The sequence below is a fragment of the Lipotes vexillifer genome, unplaced genomic scaffold (genome assembly GCF_000442215.2).
Source record: "Lipotes vexillifer unplaced genomic scaffold, Lipotes_vexillifer_v1.1 scaffold633, whole genome shotgun sequence".
NCBI lineage: Eukaryota > Metazoa > Chordata > Mammalia > Artiodactyla > Lipotidae > Lipotes > Lipotes vexillifer.
The window spans coordinates 551,353-567,474 of NW_006789455.1; the positions used below are offsets into that span (position 1 = coordinate 551,353).

At 42.2% G+C, this 16,122-nt stretch overlaps 1 protein-coding gene across 1 annotated transcript in view; it reads left to right on the plus strand.

Moving 5' to 3' along the window:
- SEMA5A (semaphorin 5A) overlaps window positions 1-16,122 on the plus strand; it is a 306,987-nt gene that overhangs the window by 135,233 nt on the left and 155,632 nt on the right. Inside the window, exons 5-6 of the mRNA XM_007462615.1 lie at window positions 9,464-9,562; window positions 11,178-11,391. Coding sequence (XP_007462677.1) covers window positions 9,464-9,562; window positions 11,178-11,391 — 313 coding nt within the window. The remainder of the gene's footprint in view (window positions 1-9,463; window positions 9,563-11,177; window positions 11,392-16,122) is intronic.

Consider the following 16,122-nt stretch of genomic DNA (forward strand, 5'->3'; position numbering starts at 1 on the left):
GGGGGGCGGGGGAGGTGGGAAAAACGACTTTCTTTCCTCTAGCAAGATCCACTGATAGGAAGCATTGGCCTCTCTCTCCAAGGTTCTCATGCCAACACTGTCCCCTTTGTCTGGCGACATCAGTGCCCGCAGGGTCCCTGGACACCGTCTGTGACCTCATTCTGCCTGTGCTTTCTTCTCCCTTTTACTTTTCCTCTTTTCTCTCCTTTCTCTTCTTGTCTTCATCTTCCTCTGGTACTTTAGGTCTTCTTCCTCCCCTTCCTTCTTGCTGGGGCTGTGATACACCCATAAGCAGCACTATTCAGTTTTGGGAAACCCAGCCAAAATCTCCGTGGACACCTGCCTGTCTTAAGGCCTGTCTGGGGACATGTGTAGTTGGTAGCCCTGGGTCGGGGGGTGGCTGGGCCTCCTTTCCCTTCCGAGGCCCCATCTAACTATTCCCCGCCCGCCTTGCCCTCCCCCACCCTGCCTCCGTCCCCCATCTCCCTGGACTTGAGTGTCGCCACTCCTCAGGGGTTCCTGCCTGACCTGTCCCACCCCACTCCACATCACTTCTCAGTAGCGATTTGTATTTCCTGGTCAGGCTGTGTTTTAATTATTCAGCCCCCTCCCCTGAGCTGGGCCACATGAATTCTTGTTGAGCCCAGGACACAGCCTGTAGTGGCTGACTCCACTCCACTAAGGAGCGAGCAAACACGTAAGCCTTCATCTGGCTTCTGCCCTCACCAGTCCCGATGCTGGAGCCACTTCTTGTGGTGGAGTCCGTCCTGGCCTCTACCTGCCACATGCCGGTCATTCCTTTCACCCATCATGACAACCAAGAATAACCAAGAATGTCTCCAGACATTGCCAGACAGTGACTTGGGTGAAAATTCCAGACGTAATTCCCAAGGTGGTATTGTATTGGCAACTTTTACATTGTCTATTTTGAACTTTGCTCTCCCTTTAAGAGTACTTTCATATTTCATCTAGATCACACTTATTTATTCATTTCAAGGGCTCTAAAAAATGTCCTCTCTGTGGACTTCAGTCTCCTGTGTGTTAAAGGAAAACATTCAATTACTTAATCTAGCCAAGGTTTCTCCTGCTAATAGTCTATGAGTCTACAATTTTAAAACAATCCGTGTGGTAGCCTTATACTAGTAGATTATTACTCCTTGGGGTGAAAAGTTGCTTCTGCTGAATCAAAATCGTCCCATATTTTTCCTTAAGCTGTGATCATTGGCTGTTTGATGCTTAGAAATTAAGCAAGTAAAAATCAGAGAACACACAGGAAAGGCCATCTTTCATGCCTATTAGGAATATGTCTTTGATTCACAGAAGGGACAGATCATTATTATACATAATTGAGGTTTCCTGATACACAGAAAGAAAATGAGCAAAAACAAACATGGTCAAAGAAAATCGTACCTTTAAGTTCTGTATGTTTCTGGTTTCAATGGGCTAAGAACAATGGCAAACCTCAGTAATTATAAATCGATTCAAACTGTGTTTGTGGATGGGATTTTTTTTTAAAGATGAATACGTTAAGACAGATGAAGATGAATTTCAAAGTGCCAATGTGAGAAAGAGAAATGGCATATTCTTTTAGGTTGCATGAAGTACACTGATAAACGCACAGACAGTTTTGAACAACCTACGCTTGGTTGAAATAGAATTCGGTTTTGTAGCAGAACCATGTGCGTTGAAGTTCATGTGCACAAAATGATGTGATAGGTCTACGAAGGCAGCAGCCTAGGCAGCGCTGCTGGGCTGGTCCAGGGCTAGTGAGAGCAGAGGGACATCCAGGGCTCTTCATTTTCTGTTACTAGTTCCTTTCTCTTATGTAGCATCTCTGTGGCTTTCTTAAAGTGGCACCTGGCACAGCAGCCATCAGAGACCGTGAGCCCAGCTCCTGGAACACATAAGGGAAGGAAACAAACAGCTCCAAAAGTCTATAGCCCCTGAATTCAGAATTCATTCAACCCCAATTTCCCTGTTCTGACATTTCAAGGACCCAAATCAGAAGACATTTCCATAGAGTCCATTTGACTGAAATGTAACATCTCTTTGGGGGAGTGGAATTCAGATTTTCTTAGTAGCCCTGAGTTTAGAAGTAAGAATTCAATTGTTTTCTATTTTTGTTGGCGTTAGAGTAATATGAAAACTTACACACAAATTTACAAAGTTTCCCTTCTCCCTGAAATAGAGTAATGCAAAATGTGACATCTCAAAAATGAGAAAAATCCTAGCCATTTTGTCTGAACTCATTTTTTCCTACCCTAAGAAAAGTGGTCTGTGCTTCTCCACATAATGCCTTTTACTGCAGAGCCAAGAATGTGGAGCGTGGATGAGGTGCTGGGCCTTCAGGGGTGGTACTGCTTGTGCCCACTCAGTCCTCTGGGGAGAGCATTCTTCCACGGGCTGCAGAGGGGAGAAGAGAGAGGGCACATTTCCTCGTGTCCCCTGTGTTGCTGGGACCGACACGGACATTATTTCACATTCAGTCGATTAAAATGACCATTTAGGGAATCAATGTCAAGAAAATGTAGCCAGATCTTTGATTTGGGCCTGTGTAGCAGAGAAGGGAGGACGGAGACTGTCAATTCTTGGTGAGCTTTGAATTCTATTTTACTTAAAATTTTCAGCTCACTTGGGAGAAAGGGGGTGACTTGGCCTGAAATGGCTTAAACATCCTATCTATGAAAACAGGAGTGGGAAATCTGTGTTGTTTATGGATTCAAAAATGTTTCATAATAAAACCTGTTGTATTTAGTTATTTTTGAAACATCATTATAGACATTGACTTCTAGAAGTATTTAAATGTGTTTTACACAAATGTTATTTTAAACGTAAATAGTCGATTCTCTTGTGATCTAACAAAAGCTCCTTGTCTGCTTGGGGTTATTATGTCTAAGCCAAAGCCCTTCCTACCATGACCTTTAGGAACTTTACAGAGGAAACACAACCGATTATTAAGGGAATGAAAGAGCTCCTTTATGCACATATTATACTTTATAATTTTCAAAAGATTCTCGTTTGTGATCTCATTTCAGTATTTTTAACACCAAGTTCCTAGAATGATTTTGCAAGTTAGTGGGAGAGTTTGGATTAGAATCCAGTGCTCTGTGTATTGCTCTTCCTGCTGTGTCCTGTGGTCCTGCTTCCCAGGTTGTCAAATTCTGCTCGAAAACAGGTAAATTCCAGAGAAGAAAAACATGATGCCATCCCGCCTGGGAACCTGTGACGTAGGGGGTGAAACAACGTTTTCATCCAAGGCGCCAATATTTGGAAAGCTATGAGTTAACTGGTGTAGGCAGCACACTACAGAACTGCCTTTATTCTGTATAATTGCTCCATAAACGGAGGGTTCTTTAAGATCAGATACTAACAACCTGTGCAGATTACACATACCAAATTTTGGTTCCTAAAATTGAGGTTCCCTAACAAGTTACCCTTGTAGTCAGAGCTCAGTTGAAAACAATCTCATTAGGTAAATAAATATATATAATGTACTCTATTAATACACTTATATAGCATACACTCTTTTAATATATATTCATATATATGTGTATCCGTATATTTATAGATATACATAGAAATATCTATATTTATATATCTAAATATGGACATAATAGTATGTCTATATATTTATATAAATGCTTCTGTAATATGTATGCATATATATTCATATGTAATATATATGTCTCCTATATATGTATATATGTCTCCTATATATGTATATATGTCTTATATATGTGTGTATATATGTTTTTATATATATATTTACATCTGATTGGATGGTACGGTTTTTCAAGATCTACCAAGATCCACAGTTAGTCTTTCTTCAAGCAGAACATCTGTTTGGGAAATAAATATGATGAAGTGCTGCAGGGCAAACCCAGTTATTTCATGAAGAAAATTATCCCCAAACACATGCTCTCTCTGATGGGGCCTTGGTCTTACATCCTTGAGATCAAGTGGGCATCGGCTGCCGCATCTAAAAGCTCTTTCGGTGAGTCAGCAACTGTGCATGTCAGCTATCAATTCAATCAGGAATTGCTTCAAAGTCAAGGACAGGTTGACCCACCTGTGGGACTGCAGGCACAAGCGGGTTATTTTAATGTTTAAGTGCTATTATCAAAGTGAGGTAGATGAGTTTCATTGTAACAACAGAAGCCATGTGCTGGCAGGCTCCCGGGAGCCTTGGGAATGTGCACTGTGTCTTCCTGGAAAATTGGAATTCCTTAAATTCCCTTATGCCATTTTTGAGCTACAGAAATGGGATAAAAGAAACAAATTCTCAGGTGAGATTCTTATCATGGACATTTAGATAAGCTCATTTAAAAGATGTACCTAGAGTAGAACCTCCTGAAAGGACTTCTATGTTATATTTTAAAACATGTGGTCCAAGCAGTACTTCTAGTAGGTTCAGATAACCCATGAAAAGCCCCTGTCTGTAGCAAAGACTGACATAGTGATAGACTATAGATTTTCCCATAGGAGAATTTGGATTTGGGGATCACCATCATGAGGAGACAGTATTACAGGGCCTGGCACTCAGCCATTTCCTGTCATTCTTAATTTTTTTTTTTTTTTTGCGGTACGAGGGCCTCTCACTGTCCTGGCCTCTCCCGTTGCGGAGCACAGGCTCCGGACGCGCAGGCCCAGCGGCCATGGCTCACGGGCCCAGCCGCTCCGCGGCATGTGGGATCTTCCCGGACCGGGGCACGAACCCGTGTCCCCTGCATCGTCAGGCGGACTCTCAACCACTGCGCCACCGCTGATTCATAAACTGATCTTCTGCTCCAAAGCAAAGTACTTCTGCTTTTTTCCATTTCTGTTTTTACATTCTGTTTTGCTTGGACTTTCTCCAATCTCTCATCAAACAAAAAGAAAGAAAAAGAAAGTTGTTATTTTCAATGTATTTATTTGCTTACGATTCACATCCAGTCTGCTTCTAGATAGAATCAGTTGAGCAGTTTGTGAGTTAACCATGAGGGAGCATTTAGGGGAGTGAAACAGGAAGGGGCTGAGCTGAGCTGACCCAGGCTGTCGGGCGAATGAGTTCAGCCTCGGACAGTTAAGAAGAAACACGGAAGTACCACCCCGCCTCCAGTGGTTCCTCCTATTGGACACAGAGGGTGAGCAGACCTCGTCCAGCATCACTGGTGATGGGACAGAACTCTTCCCCCCCCATCCTCTTCTCTGTTCCCTCCAACCTTGCATGCTGGGCTTACCTAAAGCATTACCCTCCTCAGGCCCCACTTACCGTAACCAACTACGGCTTTCACGGAGCTGGTGATGCCTGAATCCTCTTAGTAAAGACTGCATAAGCCTCCATGTCCGACTGTCCTGTTTCCTGACATTTACCTGCTTCCTTCCCTACATCCTCACTCAACATGGGGGAGCCTATCAGCATCGGGGAGACACACAGCACAGGTAACCTTTCCCAGAGGGTACAGTGTATTCTCATGATTTCCAGAACATACTTTTAAAATTCTCTGTTCTAATTCTTTAAAAAAAATTTTTTTTTGATGTGGACCATTTTTAAAAAGTCTTTCTTGAATTTGTTACAGTATTGCTTCTGTTTTATGTTTTGGTTTTATGGCCGCGAGGCATGTGGGATCTTAGCTCCCCGACAAGGGATCGAACCTTCACCCCCTGCATTGGAAGACGAAGTCTTAACCACTGGACTGCCAGGGAAGTCCCTCTCTGTGCTAATTGAAATAATATTGTGCCCTCCCTCATTTACTTTTTTCCAGGATTTTTTTTTTTTTTTTTTTTTTTGACAACCAGTTGGATTTGTCCTTCTGCTCTGACACACGTCAGCATCCTGGGTATCACATCCCCAGCCATCTTTCTAGTTCTTCATCAAGTTTGTGACGGGCCTTCAGGAAGGTTAATGACCTACAGTCCTGTTTTCGCTTTGTCTTTCTTTTGGGAGATGAAGATAAACACCACATCCGTTATCTTTATTGTTTCTCTTCCCAAAATTGATTAGAGGCCCTTGCTTTTTCTTCACCAGGTCCATAAGACTCAGCCATGAGAGCACGTCTTTTCAATGGGGATGATTCTCTTGGAATAACTTACCCTTGGCCAAGTTCACGGTGATATGACTGCCTCTAGCGCATTTCTACCTGTGTCAGTCTCCTGCTTTTAAAAAACAAAATGTGAAAAGTTCTTTTATGTTTTGACTCATTCTTGAGAGAGTTCTAAAAGCAGCAACAGAAAACAAACAAAATCTCCACATCTCTCCACTGTCTGTAATTTTCTCTCATTCTTTATTATAGTGTCATTGTTGTGTCTGCTTTGTCCATTCCAGCCATCAACAGCCGTCTCAGCCCTGTGTTCCCCGAGTTGTCTTTATGGAGTGCCCTCAGACGCCATTAGGTCTGGGGTTTCCACCCTGGCCTTGATCCTGTCTCTGCAAACTCTGTGCCCCTCTGCTCTCTGAGGCAGCATACCCCTCCTCTGTGTTCTCCGAGTGAGAGGTCCCTGACCCTGGGAAGGGATAACGATGTGCCTTTTTGATGTCTTGGTTTGTTCTTTCTCTTCAGAACTCTCCTTCCCTTTCCCCAGGTATAAAAGCAAAACAGAATAGAACAAAATAAGCCTCCCCATCAGGTGTACCTTTCTCACTCAATTTATTGTCTTCTTTTGACACTCATTTCTTAATTCGTCTAATAGTTAACTTCGATCTTTCATTCTGTCCTTTTTTTTTTTCCCTAAGTCAAAGTATCTTCAGTTTAGCAGCCAATGATAATTTGTTGCTTTTTTTTTCCACACACACACACAGAGACACACACAGACACACACACTGTATTTTATTTTTACAAGAGATAAATAGACTGACCCCAAGCATTATAAATGGATGACCATGACAAAAGCAACAATGATTGCAATTACCAAACAGGAAACACACTCATACCATGTCATAATATTGACATTCAGTCCAGGAATCCTCCACTGTAACAGCTCCTTTACTTTGCAGTGAAAATTGATTGGTATATTTTTTGCCTCTGAGTCCTTGTGGGATTTTTTTTTTATTCAAACAGAAAGTCACAAAAATTATAATCATCCTCATCAGTTCACTCAGTCCCATGTAATTAATTTCTTTTTCATCTTGATCTTTTGTTAGCACTTTTATGAGTTCATCAGTTTTCCATTAGAGTTCTGAAAATGCTTATTCATTCAGTTCAGCAGTATAGTCAGTTACCAGAAACCTGTACTTGTCAGAGTCTTTTCCATGAATTCCTTGAAGGTGAAACCCGTTTATAGGAACATTTTTCCAAAAGCATCAGAGTACACCCAGAACTGTCTGTAAATGACAAAACACTTAAAAATAACCACAGTTAAAGATTTGATAAAAGTTCATAATAATGCAATTGACAAGGAAATTTAGTTATTTCTGAGATATACATTTTAAAGTAATAACTAGAATTATGACTTATAACATTATACCAGAACATATAAGATTTTTAGAAATTTCATGTAATGTCTGAAACATTTATATTAACATATTTCCATGCAAAAAAATCAAAGAAAGTTTAGTATTAGTTGTTTTCTGTTTTTGTTTTTTTTTTAGACTGCAGCATAATTTGTTGCTTTTATTGTTAGTAGTAGTATTAGGAAAATTATCTACCTTTGATATTTCACTTTATGGTTAGAAAGCAAATTCAAATATTTTAGCTCATCTTATATCCACAGCTAGGCCATGCCACAGGCTGAGTTATGGCAAGTCAACATTTCGTGGAGACTGAGGCTCCATTCCACTGAAGAGAGCATTGCTGTGCGGTTAGATCCAGATCCTCCTGATTGGGGAAATGTGTGTCAAACCGATATATCATTATGCAGCATCTTCTAGGTCTGGTTGGTTGGTCAGTCACCATTTCCTGTTCATTTGCTGGAGTCTGACTTTGCCCTTTCACATGGAAGCAGGAGGGACTGAATGATGGAAGTAGTTTCCTTACCTGTCTCCTGAACTGCCGTCTCACGTCTCCACTAGCTTCCACATGGTCCAGAGTGGTCCTTCACTTACAAACATCACCTCAGGTCAAAACTGCATGCAGTGGCACAGGGAGATCAGCTCGGTGCTTTGTGACCACCTGGAGGAGTGGGATAGGGAGGGTGGGAGGGAGATGCAAGAGGGAGGGAATATGGGGATATACGTATATGTAGAGCTGATTCACTTTGTTATACAGCAGAATCTAACACAACATTGTAAAGCAATTATACTCTAGTAAAGATGTTTGTAAAAAAAAAACCCAACTGCATGCAGTAAAAACATAAAACGGTTCCTTCACATTGAGAATAAAAAGTAAACTCACTGGTGTGGCACACCTGGCCTGTGTCTGGCTCCCCAGCTTATGTCTACCTCTTCTGTACATAGTGAAAGCACTGTGCTTTCTCCAACCGTGATGCCTTGTCACAGTCCATTCTTTCTGCTGAGAATGTGTTTTTCCCTCTTTTGCTCGGTAAAATCCTGCAAGTGTCAGGGGGTACCTCCTCCAGGAAGCCTCACCAAATCCTACTCTTCCTTTGAAACTTATCTCAGGTGTCATCTCCTCCAGGGAGCCTTCCTACACCTCCTCCCTTCCCCTCTCCTCTGGAGTTAGCAATATGCTGTTCTCCGGTGACTCCTCATTAGAGTATGTGGACAGCTCCGTGTATTTTAATTTTGCGCTACAGGCCTAGATTGTGACTTTTTCCACAGTCTCTGCCAAAGAGTATCTAATCAGTAAATGCTTGCTGGCTGAATGAATGAAGAGCTTTCTACCTGAAAGTTCCTGCACTACTATGACCATGTCCTAGATTTATATGTATGTTTTGCAACCACAGAAAAAAAATTCACCTGTGAGCCATCCCTCAGCATGAGCTTTCATGCCTCTTGTTCCAGACATCCTTTACTTATTAGTTATATTTTAATTTTTCATCAAAGAATCAAACATGTTTATAGATTCTTGCTGTGTATACATTTTGAGAACTTTATGTGAAACTTCTTGCAATTTGCAATCAGAGTTTCACATGTGACCCTAGCATCTGGAGAAGCATTCACCATGTTTTTTCAAGTTCCTGGGGAAGTTTTCTAAGACACTGTTTCATGAGCAGTGTTTATTTATTTTCCTAATATATGTCAAAGGCAATTTAGGGCTCACACTGTTATCAGCTACAACTCAAAATGAAAGCCCACTCATCAAAAGAAGACACATGCTTTGAGATTTTATATATAACTGAATGTATATTTATATCTATCTTTACAAATATCCTCGATTGAGCAAGTGTGCAGAGAAAGTCAGACTATTTTAGAGTTCTATTGTTATTTTTTGGTCAGTATCCAAGAGGATTTTTTGGTTTGTTTGTTTGTTTTTACTGGTTAGTTAACATGTAATCTATTAACTAGACAAGGTGTATTCATATTCACCGTTCCTCTTGCGCTCAGGCCTCCTTAACGAGTTTCTTGTGATTTTTTTTATTTTTTCAGGAGGAATGTCAGAACTACATCCGGGTACTGTTGGTGGGTGGCGACAGGTTATTTACCTGTGGAACCAACGCTTTCACGCCGGTCTGCACCAACCGCACGGTATGGCTTCAGGTGGAGTTTTGACAGATTTTAATACCGGGAAAATCCAAGCATTCTATTAAAACCCTAGTTTTAAACGTGTTTCTATTCTCCAAAGAGTTGCTTTCTAATTTTAAAAAACATCTTTTGTCAAACTGAGTAAATATTTGATGTACTGATCTATTACTTATAACACTATTATATAAAGAACTGGTAATAAAATTCTAGCTTGTTTAATTAAATTTAAATATGCTTTCAGACTATTTCTACCAGCTTATTTCCCACCAGACCCTAAACATAATCCTAAACGTATTCTTTTTCTTTTTCTTCTTTATCATAGGGAGGCTGTTAAGTATTAAAATAACCTAAAATCATAATCCAAGTGAAGAAAATACAGTTTACAAATGGGATGAGAAGGGTGTCAAAAAAGTAAAGCAAACTAGCAAACAAATGGAACCCTAGGAAAAGTAAAGTTATATGCCACCCTCTGTCTTTTTATTTTAACCTGTCATTATTGTCAGGGGAATTTTCAGCATCCAGGTCTTATACCCGTAGAACTGCCAGGTTATCAGAGCACATGTGTAATCTTCCTAATATGGGATATTCATTTGATCTTCCTCCAGGAACATGATGAAGAAATATCACTATGTTAATTTCCTGGTTACACACTTTCTCTCAAGACCTGAGCTTACCATCCTCTTTTAGTATTCATTCAAATAACATTCAGTTATTAGAAAGAAAGGGAGGATGTTGATGATAAGAAGTGATGCTCATAGAGAGATCCCTAGGTACCATGGCCTGTCCGAAGCACCTTACAACTTCATCCTCACATCCACCCTATGTGGTGCTTACCCTTTGGGTCACCAATTTATAAGAGTCTGAGGCTTAAAGACTTTAAGTAGCTTACCTGGGGCTACACGTCTAATAAAGCAGGCAGTGTATCTGAGCCCCCCTGCCTAACCCCTCTGCTCTCGTACCTCTCAGGTAAGAGTAAAGAAACCAGAGGAGAGCAAAGATTCCCTCCCCATCCAAAGAACTTTTCTCATTCACTGATTGTTCAGCTCCTCAAATGCTGGATTCCCACCACTTGACTGCAAGGCACTGAGTTGCCTCTCTGAAAACTAAAAACTAAAGGCTTGGAAATTTGGGCTACGTGGTGCTAAATATCCATACATCCTTACCCATGAATGCAGTTTTGGGCTATTCATAATATTTCGATTCACTTTTATTGATAAAATTGTACCTAATTTTTATTGCAATTTGTATTTCTATAAATATTGAAGTTGGGTTTTTAAATTAAAGTGGAAAAATCTGCACTGTCCCATGCATTATAATTAAAGTCATAGACAATAATCTCACTTCATCATTTGTGAGTATCCAAAAGCCAGAGGTTCAGTAACTCTCAAAGGATGATGAGAGAGGTTGATCGGTAGATTGTCTAAGGATGACCACTGTGTACTGTTCTCATCCAAGTCAGAGTGCAGAAGTTTGTCACATTGTATGAGCCCCAGGGAGTTTATCATGCATGCTTCATTTGCAGTTTGGGTGGATATGCTCCATTAACGCTCTTAAAGGTGTTTCCTGGGGGATAGTAGTTTATTTGATAATTGTTTTGCTGTCTCGTCCTCACACCTAGCTGAGTAACCTGACGGAGATCCATGATCAGATCAGCGGCATGGCGCGCTGTCCTTACAGCCCTCGGCACAATTCCACGGCTCTCCTCACGGCGGGCGGGGAGGTCTATGCAGCCACGGCCATGGATTTCCCCGGACGCGATCCCGCCATTTACCGAAGTCTGGGCGTCTTGCCCCCTCTCCGCACCGCGCAGTACAACTCCAAATGGCTCAATGGTAAGTCTTACCTTCACTCCCAGTTTCCCCTCTCGTTGGTCTGTGATGCCCGGTGACTTGGTGCTCAAAAGCAAACTGTCACCGTTTCTAAAAATAAAATAATTTCTTAATTTCCTAAAGAAATCAAAATGTACCCGCTTTTGGATTTCAGTGTAGAAAGCCTTCAGATGGCTCTTCGCCAACTCGGAGGAGAAATGATATTCTCCACCCTTAGGACATGATAATAAAGCTAATGCTGATATGAGCGTTCCTCCAACTGAAGCTGCTTTTTCATATTATTGTTTGCAGTTTAGGAAATCCCATGTCATGTCAAAGATATCTGTAGCCTCACGTGCATTCTTTCTTAACTTCTTTATTAGATACCTAAAAAGGGAAATTACTAGCGTTTCATGAAAGTTTCAGGCAATTGTGTAAAAGAATGTGTTTGGCTTTAGGTAGCTCCAAATAACTTGACCACTTTTTTTAATTTAATTTTTTATTTTATATTGGAGTAGAGTTGATTTACAATGTTGTGTTACCTTCAGGTGTACAGCAAAGTGATTCCGTTCTACATATATAATGTATCCATTCTTTTTCAGATTCTTTTCCCATATAGGTTATTACAGAATATTGAGTAGAGTTCCCTGTGCTACACAGTAGGTCCTTGTTGATTATCTATTTTATATAGAGTAGTGTGTATATGTCCATCCCACATGTCTAATTTATCCCTCCGCACCACGTTTCCCCTTTGGTAACCATAAGTTTGTTTTCGAAGTCTGTTTCTGTTTTGTAAATAAGTTCATTTATATCATTTTTTTCTTTTAGATTCCACATATAAGTTGACCACAGTTTTTTAAAAAAGGGTATCAAGTCATACAACTAGAAGGTCAGGGTAGGTGTCTTCAGAGTTGCTCACTTCAATGACTCAAGAGTTAGTAAGGGACCCAAGTCCTGTCACCACTGTCTCTGCCACCCACCGTCTGTCGGGTTGGTCCTCAGGCTAGCTCTGCTCATGGGTGCAAACCTGCGGCTACAATTCCTGGTACTGCATCCAGACATGACAATATCCGGTGGAAGAAGAACCACGTTCCTTGTGTCCTTGTTTTGAAGAAATCAGAACCCCCCAGAAGACTTCCCTTGAATTCTGGGCTAGAACTTGGTCACTTGCTCAATTAACAAATAGAAAGTGATTCCAGCCACCCAAATTGAAGTTAAAGTTGGCTAGGTACTGAGACCTGCCAGCTGAAATTCAGCCCTCTGCATATGGGTACATTCATGTGTGAATATGGTTACACACACACACACACACACACACACACACACACACTAGAAAACACAATGTTATTGATAGATGTATGCACCGTATGTAATCCATTCCCTCAGTTGTTTATTTGATAGTTTGCATAAAGATGAAATCTTGTAATTGCCATGATAATATTTACTATTTTGAGCTTTCGAGTCCTACAAAGATTTACTGGCTTTTCATCAAGTACAAGCTCATTATTGTAGATCTGAGTTTCTCACCTCAGCACTATTGATGCTTTGGGCCAGATAATTCTTTTTTGGGGGAGGGAATTCGTCCTGATTATTGCAGTATGGTTAGCAGCACCCCTGCGTTTTACCCACTAGTTGCGATAGCATGGCCCACCTCCTGAATTGTGACAAGAAAAACTTTGTCCAGAAACTGCCAGATATTCCTTGGGGGAAACATTGCCTCTCTTTGAGAACCACTGGTTTAGAGTGATCACTTATGCATATTTATGCATATGTGTATATATACACACGAGCATTTTGTCAAATAAGATAGTCAAACCAGCCATCACAGTTTGCCTTTAAAAGACTCCCTTGTAGAGAAAAGAGTCTTCATCCAGTTTCTTCAGCAAGTTGAATGACTCCGTGAGCTTCCAAAGGGCAACGTGAATTGTTTTCTCAAACCAAAGCAGTAACTAGATTCCCTAGGTTAACATTATATCTGTTGAACTGGTTTCAACTGGACCTTTCGACTCTCTGTGGAAGGTCTCCTTTCCGCTCTGATGCTTTCTTTCATCTGTGTAGCTTAAAGTTCTTTCTATTCATTTATTGAGTTTTACTGGCCAAGCAGTTTCCAGTTAAAAATCAAAATGACTTATTCCCCAACCACAAGCATTGCATTTAGAGTTTGCTGAAAGCAAAGTAAAAATTAATTCAGAGTACAATCTCTTTCTTTCCCCGGAAGCGACACCCTGAAGAATATCTTGGGAAAAAAATTCAGGTTATGGCATGAGTTAGAAACACTGTTTCTTTTCACGTGACTTAGATGCCCAGGCTGATCAGGTGCTCGGATGCTGTTAACCCTCTGGGTGCAATCTTTCCCATTTGAGAGTCAGGTGATGTCATAAGGACAGCTGAAGAGCTCACCTAGGATTTCCACAGTCACTGTAGGCATATGTGTCCTAAAATCATAAATGGTATTATCCAGCAACTGTGGCCATTGCAGATAAGTCCAAGGTGAACGTGGCGGAGCCGCCACTCCACTCATGGTGTCATCATAACTTGCATGGCACTGAATTGTCCTGCTGTCCTCGGGGAGCGTCGCCCTCTCGTTCCCCACCAGGAAGGTCCTCACTCCCAGGGCAGAGCTCAGAGAGCCCTGAGGGTCCCAAGTTCTTGTGTGTTGAGTGTTGATTCCCTCTCCTGTGTTCTCTTGGGACACTTTCTTCTTCTACTGAACGCTGAGGTATCATTTCTACCTCTGATTGGCCCTGGTTTTCTGCTCTGACCCTCCCTCCAGCAATGATTCTGGCCTCTGAGCCCCACTGAGCTCTGCTTCTGTGCCCCTGCTGGGCCCGGATGCAGGGACATTTATTCTCACTGTCCTTGGAATCCACACTTTTCCTTCCATCCGCCCTTTGACCAGACACCGTGTCTCTGTTCTTTCCGCTGTGCTCTGGAGTAATTTTCTTTCTTTACTGGAGGTTGGTGCCTTACCTGTTATCCTTTTTTTCCATATCCTTAAATTTCTTGCTCTCTGGTGATAATCACCATCTTTTTATAAAAATGCTCAGATCTCTTCCCTCTTCCATGAGACAAAGACAAAGAAATGCAATGAAGCTAAAAACACCCTTAGTTCTGCAGTATCCAAGAAGGGTCCTATTTCCTGTGTGATATTAGGTACCCACTAAATGGAGATCAGAGAGTTAGATTTGTTCTTGATAGAGCTTAGTGTTGGAAAATCCCAGGGCTGGTGTGTTAAGAATATGCAGATTATGACCTGCTGAATGAAGAGGTACAAGCTTCCTCGTGGGGTTGGCAGGCAGCTTCCTCAGCATCCAACCTCCCGTTTGGGGGAAGTGAAAGCCCTGGGGCTTTGATTGAAGGTGCGGTTTCAATACACTCACGCAAAGAAAGTACAGACACAAGGTTTATTACTTGCAGATCCCAGAACCCAGGCCCCAGGAGCTGGGGAAGGGCAGCCCTCCATCCCAGGTCAAGAGCAGGAGATAGAGAGAAGGGTAGCAAACACCTATTAACTTACAAGGTTATCTGGGCAGAGGTCACTGTCTTTTCGTGGGCTCAGTGGTCGTATAAGAAGGTAGGGGATGGAGGCTTTGGAGGTGGAAAGTCCTGCCGGCGAATCAGTGCTCACCCTTCAGGATGCTGATTTGTCTCAATTCTGTTTCCTCGCTTGCAACCTGGAAATAACTTGCCACCGGACCTGGCGGTTGTGAGATAAAAATTCAGACCATGAAGATATGACGAATATTGGTGGCATGCAGCAGGTACTCGATAAATAGACGTAATTACTGTGAACTCCCCAAAGTCTGATACGACATCGGATGCATAGTGGCAGTGCGTAAATGTCTGTTGGCTGAGCTCTTGGAGGAACATTTTGGGCTGTGGTTCCTGATTACTGACACCTACCAGCCTCTTGTTTCCTGTCTTTCCTGACACTGACAAGCCTCCTCTGTGCTTTCCCCACTGTGCCCCCTGCCGCCCCTCTGGGCTGGACCCTCCTGACTGCCGTGTCCTGCTGCTGCCACATCCAGGTCCCCCAGACACATTCACCTCACTGCACAATCTGCAGTACCTCCAGGTGTTTACAGGGCTCAGGGTCCCTGGGAGGCCATCACTCAGCTAACAGCTGCTTACAGGTTATGATAAGCAGAGCTCCTGTCTTTGGTTTGGACATTTACCAGTTTTCTGCCAACATTGCTCTGTTGACGAAAGAGAACATTCTCAGCAGGGGAGGTGTGGGGGATAGCACCTGTGAACCATGGTCAGCAGAATTTTTGTTTTCAGCTTCCCTGCTGTGATTAAATTGTGTATAGGATAATTTGCCTGTACAGGGAGGTAGACCCTTTCCATAATTGGGTTAATTAACTTGTATAGGGCAAACTCATGGCATGAGCAGTACAGCGGTCGCTAGCGTTTCTTGTTCGCCTCTGCCAGCCCTGTGCCAGGCATCTCCCTCCTCAGCCACCAGCCAGGCACCAACCAACTTCACTTCCTCAAGCCATGCCTTCAGCGACATTTTGGACGCTGGCTGTGTTTGTTTTGTTTGTTTCCTAGGGTTGCTGCAACGAAGTGCCACAAACTGGGTAGCTTAAAACAGAAATGTGTTCTCTCAGAGTTCTGGAGGCGAGAAGTCCAAGATCAAGGTGTCGGCTGCCCGTGCTCTCTTTGAGGACTCCATGGGAGGGCCCTTCATCACCTCTTGTAGCTCCACAGCCCTCAGCATCCCTTGGCTTGTGGCAGCATCACTCAAGTCTTTCC